Below are 14552 nucleotides of genomic sequence, written 5' to 3' on the forward strand. Positions count from 1 at the left end.
TTGAAAGGTACCAAAATGTGACTTATTGTCTCAAGTACCCTGCATTTAAAAGAAAATCATAAGTGATTTATCTCTGTTATGTTAATATTATTTATTAACTAAATTTCTCAAATGTAAAAAGTAGAAATGTTTGTAAAGCAGCATCTTTTCCAAAGTTTGTGCTGAAATCCGGTAATTGCTGTTAGATATTTGTTTTACTGTTTACGTTAATAGACATTAATATCAAAATAAAAAACATTAATGTGCCGGACTGAAGCAAAGCAGCTTATTTACATCTGTGTGTTTCACATAAAACTATGTAATATATAAAATACCCGCACAAACAGACAGACAAAAGACAATGCTTAAAGTTCAAAGTGGTTTGAAAAAGAGTTTTAGCCTTTTCTGTTGCTTCAGCTGTTCAGTCTTTGCTTACTTCTCATGAATCTTCACTTTTAATCTTTGTGCTGCAACCGAAGCCATGACTGTCTGAAATCTCCGACAGGGCCTGATTATGGAGCCTCCATCATAAAGAGCGGGGCTGCAGAGTCTCCAGCTGTCCGGTCCCTGAATTTCCCTCAGAGTGGGACCTCCTCCTGCCGGTGAGAGCTGCATTTTTTTTTTTTTTGCCTCTGCGTGTTTCGCAGCTGATAATCATCAGATCCGCATGAAGCTGGAGCTGCTCGGTCGGACTGCGACTTCCCGGGAGAGTTTAGAGAGGAAAGAGTCAAAAACAAAAGTCCAAAGGTCCTTCTGGCTGCTTTTAACTGTCGCTTTCAGTCCCATCGGGACCTGCTGTGGAGGACTCACCGGGTCTGTGTTCCTTACCTCGGCCTTTTTGCGGTCCGAGCTGCCGCTGGATGGGACGCACATTTTCTGCTCGCTTGTGCTGCGATGGAAGCGGAGAAACCACCGGGCTCTCCGAGGTACTTATGATACCTTTAACTTGTGTTTTTCATCCGTGTGAATGCTGTGAAAAGCAAACAACCTGTTGGCAAAGTTCAGTGTTGGTGCAGGTTCAGTTAATTCAGAGTTATTTTATCATCTCATAGTGAGCGAAAATCCAGATGTGCCCAACTACAGTTTACAGAGAGATCAAAAGAGAACGTGTTGCATGTGCACGAGCTAGAAGTCGACTTTAATAAATGTTTTAAGTTAAAATCAGACATTTTACACAATCATGAAGCGACAGTTTAATATGAGATTTTTATTTCAAGTTAAACATAACAAAAACAATATCTTTCATGTCAAAAGTCAATATTGCACCGCTTAACTTATTCAAACCAGGACTTTAGTTTTGGCTTCAAATGAAAACTGTCTGTAAATAATGCGATAATCTGACTCTGATGTTCCTGCAGTTTAACTGTTCGAAGTGCAGAATTTATTTATAGAAGGTTTCTACGTAACAATGTCTGAGATAGATGGCAAACAGCAGATGAGCAGTATGGGTCCCTTTTATGGTTTGCCAGCTTGCCGGCAGCCACAGTTTCTGACTTTAGCACCTGTTTCAGACGTTATTATGCAATAAAATTCTATAAATGAACTCTGCTTCAGAAGTCAGAAAGTGTCGAGATGATGAAGTCAACTTTTTGAAGTCAACTCGATGGCGCATGTGGAAGCTGTCAGACACCAAAGGCGTCCGGTAATGCTCATCTGCTGTTTAGTCTGTTTCATTCATATTATGCAGTGATTGCAGTGCTCATGTCCAACTCTGCTTTTTAATATTGGAGCTTTATTAGAATACATGTACATGATTAAGGGTTCAAAATAATCTTTATATGCTCCTGTCTCTTTAAGGCCAGTCTTCTCTTTAAAGCAACTTTTTTTTGATTGAACAGCTTCTGGAAACCTACAGAGGGGCAGCAACAGGCCTCAGTGAGGTTTGTTGCTTGTAGAGACATAACAGAGAGCCATATATTTGGGGGAAAAAAGAAGTCCTTAAGCATGCAGTACAAAAAAAATGGAAAATTTTTATATTAATAATATTATTAAAATGAGATAAAATAAGATGAAGAGTATCTCTCCCTTCAGGTTTATACTCCTTAAAGCGGCTCGCTAGCACCTGAGCACTGAAAATATGAAGCCTCTGTTGGAGTTGTGCTGCTTATTTTTATTATTTCTGCAAACGAATCAACACAATATTTTATTTTAGGGGCTAAATATGCTCAAATCTTCACCAAAAAGTTTGCACACATGTCAGAAGTGGATAAAACCTTTGTATTTTATGGGTTTTAAATATGAGAGGTGCAAAATGGTCCCATAGTGCCCCCTGCAAAATTTCAATGCAGTTGCCCGGCTGTTTTGCTTTGCATACATGTATGGCATTTAATACACGCGTCTCAAGCTGTATGGAAAATCCTCTTCGAGCCATGCCTTATACCCAACAAGAAGTCCACCATTTTGAATTAAAGAGCTAATTTCAGTGAGGTTTTTGAAATTTCAAGGTGTATCACAAACTCAACCCAGAGATGCATCAGCGTGATCTTTGGCCAGTCTAATCGAAACACATTTCTTCAAAGTTTTGAAGTTCTGTGTTAAACTGAGTATATATCTTCTAGTCTGTCTCAAACTTCACATGCTTGACAACTCAGTTATTGATCCAGCTGCAGGACGCCTGCATTACAGTAATGAGTCACAGTCACAGTGCCACCTACTGGCAACAGTAAATCAGCATCATGTGATCCGTCGTACAACATTCAGCGTACGTTATGTTTGCGCCGTGTGTTTTTAAAAAAAAAAAATCATGTGCAGCAGTATGATGTGTCCTTTGTGGGTGTTGTATAATGCAGCATCATGGACACAGGAAGTGACATGTTTATGCAACACCCAAGAAGATTCCAGGCTTTAAAACATCGAAATGGGACCTGTGCTTTGTTTATCTGTGACCTCAGTAAACACTTTCTTGATGAGTTTTTGGGCTCAGCCACTAATTTCAGGTCATATTTAATAAAATTGCTGAAGTTCATTTTGTAAATTACGATCGTTATTAGAGTCAAGAAGGAGGATTATCCAGGATGTGCTCATTGGCCAATGACCTGTAAACTCACGCATCACTAGGCTCGCTTTTCATGCCCAAATTCTCAGTAAGGAGGCTTCTCTTCTTCCATCTTTTCTTTACAGTCAAGTGGCCTTCATGCTGAGGGACCAGTCGTCACTGCCTGCATCTTTAATAACAAACATGTTTACGAAAAAATTTAAAGGTACAACAGAACAGGCTTTTGTGACGGCTGCAAGTTTTACAAATTTGTCTTTAACCTTGACATAAACAATTAAAATCATTTACATTTTCATTTAACTAATGACTTATTGAAAATTAGCTGTGCATAACACACCTGCACAATTTTCTACTTGCGCATTTATGGTCATTTATTTTTTATTTTCACATGGATTTAAGCTCAATATGTTAACATAAGATTCCACAATATTTAGACATTCATATTTTGATATTGATATTAAGAACTGTTCTGCAGTTGTTCTGATGGCACCACATGAAAGGACCCAGCTTTCGAGGGTATATTGTTGTGACGTATCCCAGTGTGCACTGTGACCTTTAGCATAGGTAAAGATGTAAAAGTGTGCCACCTCTGTGGCATTACACAAACATTTTAAGATGGAATAGCTCAGTTAATCATTACATCATCAAGTTACTGATTGCGCTTTAACCTCGTGAGTATAAACATTTTTATTTAGCTTCTCCAGTAAGGATTTCAGTGCCACCAAAGTTGACGTCTATTTATGTGCAAGTTTCTTACAGATTTTAAAGTTTGAGATATTTTATTTTTTCCTGACTGATTCATCTTTCCTCTGTCTTTATTTCTAGCAGATGTTTTGAGTGAAAGCAGCAGAGACGGGGAAGATCTGCAGCATTTCATCGTTGTTTTCTTGCTCCCGATCAGCAGTCTCATCCAGCAGGTCAGAGGATTTATTGAGGATTTAACCACGTTATAAAACTCTTTAAAGGTGATCTACCCGAGAGCTCAGGCTTTTACTTCAGTCTATTTTTCTTCTGGTTGGCCTCGGAGATGCTCTGCAGTGAGAGGAAGCTTTATTCGCAGGATTTCAGTGCTGAAAAATTGGGACAAATGATTGGACGCACGATGCTCTGCTGACCGTTTTTCTTCTTTTTTCAATTTTGGATGTTCACCTTCGAGGTCGTTCTCCAACCACCACGTCACAGATAGCAGACAATGTCTACCGATAACAGCCCGCCGCCCCTGCCAGCTTCTCCAAGGTCGTTCCATGCCCTACCCCATCACCCGGCCCCGCCCACCCCATCACCTTCCCCCAGCCCGCCGGCCACCATCTGCAGCCGGCTTTCCAACGGCAGCCAGTCGGCGCCCAGCCCCACGAACTCGCGGGGCTCGTTCCACGGCATCTCCTTCCTGCTTCAGATCGGACTCACGAGGGAGGCGGTCACCCTCGACCCTGGAGATGTGTCGCTGTCCTCCGTCAGGGAGCTCGTCTGCTCCATCGTGGATCAGAAGGTAAAACCAAAGGGGTTTTTTTCTGTACACTTTCCTTTTTTTTTTTTCCTCTTTTTTTTTTTTAATCCACAACCTTAAAGCAGAAGTTTGGAGAATTTAACTGGCACGTCTCACCTTCAGGATTCAAAAAAGTTCACATCCCACATCCACCCATTTAGTTGTATAGAAATGAGGCTCAGCACCTTAGCATCCCTTTGTCCTCCTCACTCCACCTTCAGAGGCTCAGTGCCACACAACTTTCTTTTTACCTTTCATATAAACTTATTGGTCAAAGGTCGGAGTTCAGACACCGGTTTGGCACACAAGTTGAGCAGTTCACCATAGGCTGCAGGGCTGAACGCAGCGACACAGGTTTGATTATGAGCCAAGGCTCTTTGGTGACTGTCTAAACCCACCCTGTTAGTTGTCTAATAAACAGTCCTAAAAAATATTTTTTTAAAATTCGGGGTGTGTATGTGCACATAAATATGCATGATTCGATTCCTTGGATCAAAGTAAGGCTCAAGCATGCCGATGCGGCTTTCCACCCCGGTGCAGAACCCGCTCGCTGCTGAGGAAGCCAGAGAAGGGAGAGTTTCCAAACCAGCAGGATGCCGGTCTGTTTGCTGTACCTCTTTTCCTGATTACCTTAAGAGCTTTAAGGAGAGAGTGCTATTTGGAGGAAGTCGTAACAATTATAATCTGTGCTGACCAACAACAATCCCAGCGACTGAGAAAACACAACCCCGGCACGTCTACGTGAATGGAAAACTGTTCTGAAGAAAGTGTTTTCCTCCTTTGGTCAGCCTACAGGTGGAAAACCCACAACGTGTCATTCAGTCTTTCTAATTCACAGCATCAACTTCTCCTCCTTTTTTTTTTTTTTTTTTTTTTGCCTTTGCTGCCCTGCTGGATTCCTCTTTTCTAATTGTCGTGTGTCGAGCCTGTCACATTCTGCACTTCAACAAATCTGAACTTTGGCCGCATTTGATTGCACTTGTGGAGGAAGGAGTGTTAAATGTTCTCCTCTGCAGTGATGAGTTAATAACGATTAGTCCGCTGCCTCTCCAGTGACTCTGTCAATCTCTGCATGATCTGCAGCTCCATCATCTTTGTAGTCGTCACTGAGCTCGGAGGCACATGAACTGCTCCTTACCTGTTTCTTGTTAGAATGGCCGTCCAGCTCACAGGGGATTTCCCAAACACACTAAGTGTTACTGTGAGTAGGTACATTCCAAGACAGTCGATTAAAGCCTGTCTAAAGAAGCGGCTTAATAATATGAAGGACCATCAAAACAAATGAGAACCGAAGTACCAGGGTGAGATATTTATAAGGTAGTTTGCAAACCAGGCGGGAATTGTGCTTGTTTAGAGACTGTTGCAAACCCCCACAGGCAAGAAGTTAATCCTATGTGGACACAAATAATTTTTAGGTGTGTGGACTTGTGCACGAAGCCCGATGTTAATGGTCTGATGCAAAAAAAACCCTTAAGTGGGTCCTTGCGTGCTTGCAGACGGTGATATACAAATATCAGAGTCCATCATTCTGTCAGGCACGTCTAAAAATAAAACTGAAAAAATTGCTGAAATGTGTCGCCAAATATAAGCAAAGTGGGCAGGCCGACACTGTTAGACGCACTCGGGGAAGCATTCAACTTTGTGTCAGAGCTTCTTCGCAAGCTTCTAGCTTCCGCTCTGAGCCTCACCTTATCTCTCACCATCTACTGGTTTTCTGGTTTTTACCACTGCTGAACGTACCACCTGCGTTTACATCACTCATTTCCCAGCAAGCTACAACACGCACTCACAGACACACATACCCAAATGAACACACACAGTTTGCAGCAAGTTTGCAAGGCATGATGGGTTGGAGATTAAAACCTAGTGATGCTCTCATTTTTAACTTCTTTCTGCAGACGCGTTTCCAGCGCTGGTTGGGTTGTGCGAGCACATCCAGTCTGTTAGGCAGTGTTTGTTTGCAGCTTGTCACTGGCTGAGCTCACACCCTCAGCAGAGGAAAAGTCTTTTTCACAGGGAATGTCACTTCCTAGTTGGCATTGCTGTGTCAGCGGCTGCACTTCCTTTTTTACAGTCGTGTGTTTGGGGTTGGAGGAGCAGCAGGGTGGTCAAAGTGAAAGAAAGTGATAAAACAGCCAGCTGATAGACTGTATCTATTGTTATTGCGCATAATGACAACCGAAAGAGTGTTTTGGGTTTTTTGGGGGGTTTTTGTGCACATTATTTGGCCTAAATGCCAAAAAATGTGCACAAAAAACACTGATACGTGCGTACGTCCAGGTCTCACCACTTCTGTGATATGAAGACACGGCTGTTGTGAGGAAGTTGATTTCCAATTTTTAACATGAAAATGAAGTGATGGAGGCTTCGACTCTCATGCATGCTCACAGTTTAGCCGACAAAACTAAATTCATGTTTGAATATTTGTTTAAAAAGCTCCACACGGGTGCAAAATTTCTTTAAAATCTCTTCATTTCTCACTGTCAGGTCTAAGCATTGAGATTTTTAAGATGCTTTCTTTTAATAAAAATTGAAAATAATCAAGTTTTATTTGTATAGCATAACAGAATAAAATAATAAATCAAGAAAAAAATATAAGGAAAAAATTCTTTAACAGTTTAAGTGTCTGGGTGTCATCCTTGATGGTAGTCTATCCTTCCATTCTCGTATCCTTTATAAGCCTGAGCTGGTCCAGAACTCAGCTGCCCACGTTATGGCTAGAACCCACCTCGACTCGCCACATCATTCCTGTTCTGCAACAGCTTCACTGGCTCCCAATTAAACAGATTTCTCCTACGGACATTCAACCTCACCATCTCTGTCGGACCTTCTTCATGTACCCACCTTTTCTTGCAGTCTTAGATCTTCTTCCTACCTCCACCTGACTGTTCCCTCTGCCAGTCTGTTCTGGGACCAGACCATGAAGGGCTTTAAAAGTAAAGTAAAATCTTAAAAAAAATTACAGAAGTTCTGAGGAGCCAGTGTAGAGTCATTAAAACTGGTGTAATATGTTTACGTTTCTCAGTTTTTGTAATAGTGTTTGCACTTTAATGCTTTATGACTGATACTCTTTGGAAAGTCATTACAATAATCTAAACAAAAGGAACACACTAAACCTGAGTGTTGAACGGATCCTCGCGGTATTCTTAAGGTGGTCGTAGCATGACTTTGTTTCTTGAAGGTGAGATTAGAATCAAAGATGGGCACAAGCTTCAACATTAAAGCAAAACGCCTGCTGGCAACATGATTTTCAAATGTGTCTAAAAATAACAGGGGAAAAACTTAGAACTACACTCAAACCTGTCCACTGAAGTTCACTTGTTAAGGTGGGGGCAAATATTCTGTTGTGCAATTTACGGAATATTTGTTGACAGCTTTACAGCCTACTACAGTGATTTTCAAACACGCAGACATGTGTATTTATACCATCGCTACTCCTTCTGAAGTTTTCAGATAAAGCCACATTTGATAGCTTGTTTCCAGTATCTGCCAATATGTATCATCACACCTACAGCGTTAGTTTTCTGTGGTTTCCCCCACACATAAAAGAAATTTTTTTTCATCCCCTTGCTAAGAATCACACCTGTTTAAAGTCTGCTAATGTAGTAAATATTCATGTAATTTTTTTGGTGCAGACATTTGCACAGAATTCAAGGGCAAAGCTGGATTTACTGGCCTGCTGCAATCAGTGAGCATATGTAGACAGATATCAGCCGATAAACTGCAAACAAAACATGAGGTCTAGGTGTCACAACTGAGAAAAAGAAATTGTGACATGTGCAACAGGAAAAGAAGAAGTGAAAACGGGGAAATAAAGTGACTGCAGAGGATTTTTCCAACTCTTGCAGAATCTTCCCCCCTTCTCTGCCACCTGGGAATCGCTGTACATCTGCATTTAAAAAAAGAAAGGGAAAAAAAATCATAGAAATGCATGTAGAGACTGACCTGCTTGCCCACTCCTGGCTCCAGGATGATGATGATAATAATTAATAATAATAAATTAAGAAAATATTGCAACTACCAAAATGTTTTATTTGCTAAAACTACAGTATAATTTATAGTGTCATTTCTTTCTTTGGCTGATTGAAAACCCAAAGTAGATGTTCCAGCAGGAACGCTTAAAGAGGCGAAGAGGTGGAAACTGGTCTCGTTTGGTTTGTGCCGAAAATGACTCGATCGCTGGAATTTCTCAACTTTTTTTCCTCCTTTTGCATCCACATCAAGAAGCTGAGAGCTCCGTCTGTGGGCGGGTGGCTGCATCTGCTCTGATTTACTGTAGTCCTGCCACTGCCGCGTGCGTGTGTAGGAGGCCAGAGGAGTCGTGGCAAAGTATAGGGAAGTTCCCCTCCTCTGCAGGTCGCCTTGCTACACCCTCATCCCATGCCACCCTCACCATACACACACACAGTCCCGTCCTGGATTGTGAAACACTGAAACCGCAGTATTTTTAATCATCACTGAGCAGGCGATAAGCAGCGATAAGATCGCAGAGAATTTTTTGCCTGCAGCTTTCAAAACTTTACGGAGCTTTGCAGCCTCCTGGTTTTGGTCTTGCAGCATTTTTAGTCGATGTGTTGCATCAGCAGCAAGCAAAGGAGCAGCAGCAGCATGTGTGGAGTTGTAGGAGACTTGTATTGTGACTTTCAGTCTTATAATCTGTCACTTTTTCAGAATTGCAAAGAGTCTCCTTTACTATGAGTGCAATAAGGAACAAGCAGGCCGGGCACAGAGGTACTGAAGGGTTAACCAGTTCATCTCTTGTTTTGCTTTTAATTAACTGAATTTAAGATCTTTTAGAAAGAACCTTTTTCAGTCGCCATAAGTAAGTTTACCTGTAGTGTTCTGCAAGGTTCGATTTTAGGTCCTCTTTTATTTTCTACTGATTTTCTACACAGATGGAGTTTTCCTTGAGACTTGGTGATCCTAAAAACCCAGCCTCTGTTTCAAACTTAGTACCTCAAAGTCACAGTAACCTGTTACAATCAGAACTTTTGTGTCAAAAACTCAGGAGTTTGATTTGGTTGAGCTCTCAGCTTTGAACCAACAACATTAATTAATTAAAAAAAAATCCAGACCTGCTTCCTCTACATTTGAATAATCTTGAGAATAACACCAATGCTTTCACAGTCATACCTGGGGAAAGTCATCTATACATTTATCTCTCAGGGCTTGACTCATTGTAACTGCCTCCTCTGTGGTGTGAAGGAAAAGTCACTCTCGCCTCCAGCTGGTGCAAAAAGCAACAGTTTTTGCACTGTTTTTCTACTCTTTACTGATATCTTTTAAAGTACATCTGGGTATGGAGCTACAGAGTAGAAATATCGGCCTCATTCGAGCAATCGCTCACCTTAGACCTCATGTGGGGTCCTGCTGTCTGCTCCCAAGTCTGGAGCATACTGTTTGCCGTTAGCATTACTGTTAACAGTAATTAGAGGAATTTTCCTTTAAAGACAAATTGGCCTTTTACACAAAATGCACAGAAAATACTTGATCTCTATTTTCTTCATTATTTGTGACCACTGTGAAAGTTGCAAGCATTTATATGGATCAGGAATGAGGAAACTCCTTTAAACCTCCCCTTTTAAACACATTTTTATTGACTCGCTTTTGGGTGATGTCTTCTTATTGTCTGGGTATCTTTTAGTTGTCTTGCTTACTGCCTGCCTCAAATCTTCAAATCTCCTGAATAGTTTTTTTCCTTTTAAATTTTGTGCAACTCTGTTTAGCTCTATGTAAATCTTCCCTTTGAATGTCCTTCTGTTGCATAACTGTCAAAGCGTTTTGCAAACTCTATTAAATTGTAGATAATTATATGGCTAATAATTTTGAGTGTCTTGACGGGTCTGTGAGAAGTACAAACATGAAGGGAACTGATAGTAGATGGCTAGATAATTTGTGGCATTGTTAGTGGTTGCGTTTGTATGTTTTCACAGTTTTACGCTGTTGAAGCCTGTTGCTGTCTCTGTTTACCTCATCCCCACCAAGTTCTGCTAGCATTTTAAGGGCTGCTCTGAACAGCCTCCCCCTGATTAGGTGTTTTTCTTCTAACCTGAAAAGACCCTGCATCTGGCCCTATAGGGGCATTTTCAAACCTGCCCACCAGTTCCTGCACTGGAAAGCACCCTATTAATGTACTTAATCCCAGCACTAACAGCCCTTCATCACTCAACAATCCTAGAGCAATTTATGAAGCTTAAAACTTTTAAAACGAGCAGTTTCAGTGGGGTGAATAAAAATAACACTGTCTGTATTATTTCAAAAGATGCAGTAGGGTTTTGGATAATGTGATATTTACACACAGTTACAATTTGAACTTCACTAACCTGGATTATGAGCTCTTTTTTTTTAATCTCAGGTTGTTGTGATCACATCTAAATCTTGCATTTGAATGTTAGAAAACCTGAAAAAGTCATGTTAGCTTATTTGACAGTGACCAGTGGTTCAGGTGTTAAATTTCTTCCTCAGCAACAATAGCCAGCATTACAAAACTGTGCTTGCTTTTAATAAAGGTTATCCTTTAAAGCAGTGTCTCTCTTTGCTGTGTACTCTACTCTGCTGGTTTCCATGGCTGCCAAGGCCAGGTGGTGCTTCAGGTGGAGACGTGAATGTTAGTAGCGCAGGTATGTGAGCGAGGGAGTCAGTGTTATGGTGCTTTTAAATGCTTGTAACTCTCGTAGTCGTTGTAAATCTTCAGGTGTGCAGCTCATATGCCACCCCAAACACAGAATATACATGTTGTTTACACCAAAGGCAAATGGTGATTGACTAAAAATGCATGAAGAGAATCATTTTTATGGAAAATCCACAAATTAATGTTCATTTTGCTAGCAGCAACCTCCAAAAGTTTTAAAAAATGAAACTAATACATGCCAAAACTGCAGTTCGTCTAATGTCCACTCCAGTAGTGAGTCAGTCCTCATTTACAGCTACAAATAATAACAAAGTTCTTGAGGATGTATATTTCTTTAAAATTACTCATATGCAGGACTTAGGACATGCCTTTAGCTTTTTTTCACTAGTAACCGCTCAGTTCGGCTCGACTTGACTCGACTCAGTTTTCAGGGTTTTCCACTAGTTTTCCACTTTTTTTTTTTTTTTTAAAGTACCTACTTGGCTGGGGTTCCAAGAAATCTGTGGACACTGAAAAATCTGATTGCATGCCATCGATTGGCTAGTCAGTGGCGTCACTCGATGATTCACGAAAATTAAAAGCACCACTTTTGAAATCCAGAAACAAAGGAAATGGCTCCACACAAACTAACACAGCTGTCCCCGAGTCAGACAAACAAAAAGCCACTGATCGAGCAGCAGGTATACCATCGCCTCAACGAACATCCTCCCTTGTTGTGGTGCTCGTGTCGCAAACAAATGACATCACTGGACTTTCGGCTGTGTTGCTATAACGACCCCACGCTTATTATGTGCTACTCTATTCTAACGGAAAACAACCAAAACTGAGTCACATCCTGTTAAGTTTAATAGGTACAAGTGGAAAAGGGCTAGTAGACTAGCCACCGTATCACCAGTTGTAACTGCTAGCTGTCTGCATGGCTTCACCTTTTGACGCCTCTGCTATGTTTGTTTGTGTGTTTGGTTCTTGTTAGAGCATTTTTACTAGAATTATCTGACTTTTAATATGGTTAAAACTGTGCTTAAGTTTTAATGAGTAAAATTCTTGTATGTCAGCAGACTGTTTGTTGCAAATGAATATTGGCTGATAACTTAGCACTGCACCCTCTGGTCCAGATGTGGTCACTTCTGGCTATAAAAACCAACATGGTGGTTCCCAAAATGCTAATTATGGGTCTTCAAAATGTAGAATCCAAAAGTCTCCAGTACAAACTGTGCAGATGGTCTGCGTTTGCCGAAAAAGAAATGGGGTAAAATATTGACTTTACTCTTATATTTCAAGGTTTTACTGTTTTTAAAGTGAAATAAAAGCCATTTAAAGCACTGTGACAGGTTCCGTCCTATATCTGTGTAATAAATCAGCTACATGTAGGTCCAGAGGTCTGCACTCTCGCCTCAAAGCAAGAAGGTTGTGGGTTTAAACCTGATTCATAGTTGGCTGAAGGTGCAGGTACATAAAGCAGTGGGTGGGCATGAAGTGTGGAAATGAATAATATGAAATAATTTCTTAGCTGCCTTTTTATTTAAAAAAAAGAAGTCTACTTTTTCCCCTTAAAATACACAATTATCACCAGAAGTTCAAGACTAGTATAAAGGTGAAAGAATAAATTAAAAAAATAATAATAATTTAAAGAATAAATAGATAATACCTGTGTCATAGGTAAATGACATCACCCTATAAGGTACCTTATTTTCTTTGTGCCTGTTTCCACAATCCTCAGATGATCTGAGCGTTGAGTAAGGATTTGGGTTAGGGAAGTAGTGCTTGTGGGTTATGGTTAGGGTATCTCCAGGAAATGAATGTAAGTGGATGTAATGTGTCTCTGAAATGACCCGGCTGCTGTCTTTGTGTCAGATTTATAGAGCTTCACGTGTGTCTGGTTCTGTTTTTATATGAATCTCATTAATCTCATTGCGGGGCTGAGTGCATCTGCACATATGCTTCATTTCCATCGACATGGATGTTAAAATGCACAAAGGATTTAAATCGCCTAAATCAATAAATGACTCGATGTCAGTTAAAACTTAATGCAGTTAAGTGCACAAAAATAATCTAACATCACTTTATGATTTAATATTTATCAATTAATTTCTCTTTATATTGACTTTATCATTTATTCTTCTCATTTGTTTTGTTCATATTTTTTCCTCCCTGTTTTTTGTTTACATCATTTGTTTTCATTTGTTTTAATTTATCTACATACATTACATCTTTAAAAAAAAAAAAAAAAAAATCCCTGTTCTCTTCCGATTCAGTATACAGATGAGGTGGCTATTACAGGGTAAATAAACTAACAAGCAAACCCATAAGCAATGCATTTAAGGAGGAACTGGATTAGAAATGAGTGCATCAGCGGGACAGCTTGGAGACAAAGCTAAAGAGGAAAGGGTGAGATGGTATGGAGGTGGGATATATTGGACAAAGGATGATGAAGATTGAGGTGCGAGGCAAGAGGAAAAGAGGAACAGATAAGTGGAGATTCATAAATTACATAATTTTCTTAGGGATTAATAAAGTATTCTGATTCTGATGTAGTGAAGGAGGAAATACAGAGGGTTGCTGTACCAGAGGAGGATATAGGAGGCAGATGTTGGCGACCCCTAAAGGGAACGTCTGAAAAGAAAACAACACAATGAAATGATTTATTTGTCTTTTCATTTGGTTTGGATTTTGGCAGTTTTGGCTCTCTGTAGAGGCTCTACGGACACACACATCCATTTTCATATTAAAAACCTTTTTGATAGATATTAGATGAGGAGAGCAGCCAAAGATCGAGCTCAGGCTAATATCCTACAGCAACAAGATAAATGTCTTCACCCAAAACTGTTTTATTTTTTTTTGTTTTTGTGTTTTTTAGGGGATCACATGATTCTACAGGGTCAGACAAATTTAAATTTCCAAGGTTTTTTTTTTTTTTTGTTGTTGTTGTTTTTTTTTTTTTTTTTAAATGAGGTAAAAAAGAAAAGTATGGGCCCCACTACAGAACCCTGTGGAACGCCATAGTTCCAGGTGTGTTTCAAGTGCATAAGAATAGATGGCTTATGTACATAAATTATTTACATAATCAAAATCAATCATTCTCCATATGCAGTTAATACAGATAGTGTAAACGGGTTACTACATAATCCAGAAAATAATATAATTATAAACAGCAGTCATAAGGCTACACTAGGGTGGTTTAAAAAAATACAGAAGTTAAATCAATTAAAGATTGATTAAATGTAAAATGAAATCAACTGTAAAAAAATGAAAACTGGCTTAAAATTTATAAAATAAGAAAAAAAAACTATTTTAATGTGGTTTAAAGTTTGGAACGTGCCAACCTTGATTATGATGCCAGGCAGCATGGAGCATATATGGTAAATGTGTGTTCACCAGTCTTGGTGGAGAGCAGCGAGTAACCAGAAGGCCTGATTCAGATGACCTGAGCAGGGTCGCAGCGTACGAGCACGTCTGAGACC

The 14552-nt window shown here is 40.0% G+C and overlaps 1 protein-coding gene across 3 annotated transcripts in view; it reads left to right on the forward strand.

Annotated features, from left to right (window-relative positions):
• Positions 1-615: 615 nt before the first annotated feature.
• The window catches only part of LOC134642907 (serine/threonine-protein kinase D3-like), a 53905-nt gene continuing 39968 nt past the window's right edge, over positions 616-14552 (forward strand). Inside the window, exons 1-2 of one of the 3 annotated variants that reach the window (XM_063494989.1) lie at positions 616-905; positions 3800-4463. In XM_063494989.1, coding sequence (XP_063351059.1) covers positions 4167-4463 — 297 coding nt within the window. In that variant the 5' untranslated portion in view covers positions 616-905; positions 3800-4166. The remainder of the gene's footprint in view (positions 906-3799; positions 4464-14552) is intronic. The other 2 variants (XM_063494990.1, XM_063494992.1) reach the window with 2 other exon arrangements.

This window comes from Pelmatolapia mariae, linkage group LG15 (assembly GCF_036321145.2).
Source record: "Pelmatolapia mariae isolate MD_Pm_ZW linkage group LG15, Pm_UMD_F_2, whole genome shotgun sequence".
NCBI classification, from domain to species: Eukaryota; Metazoa; Chordata; class Actinopteri; order Cichliformes; family Cichlidae; genus Pelmatolapia; species Pelmatolapia mariae.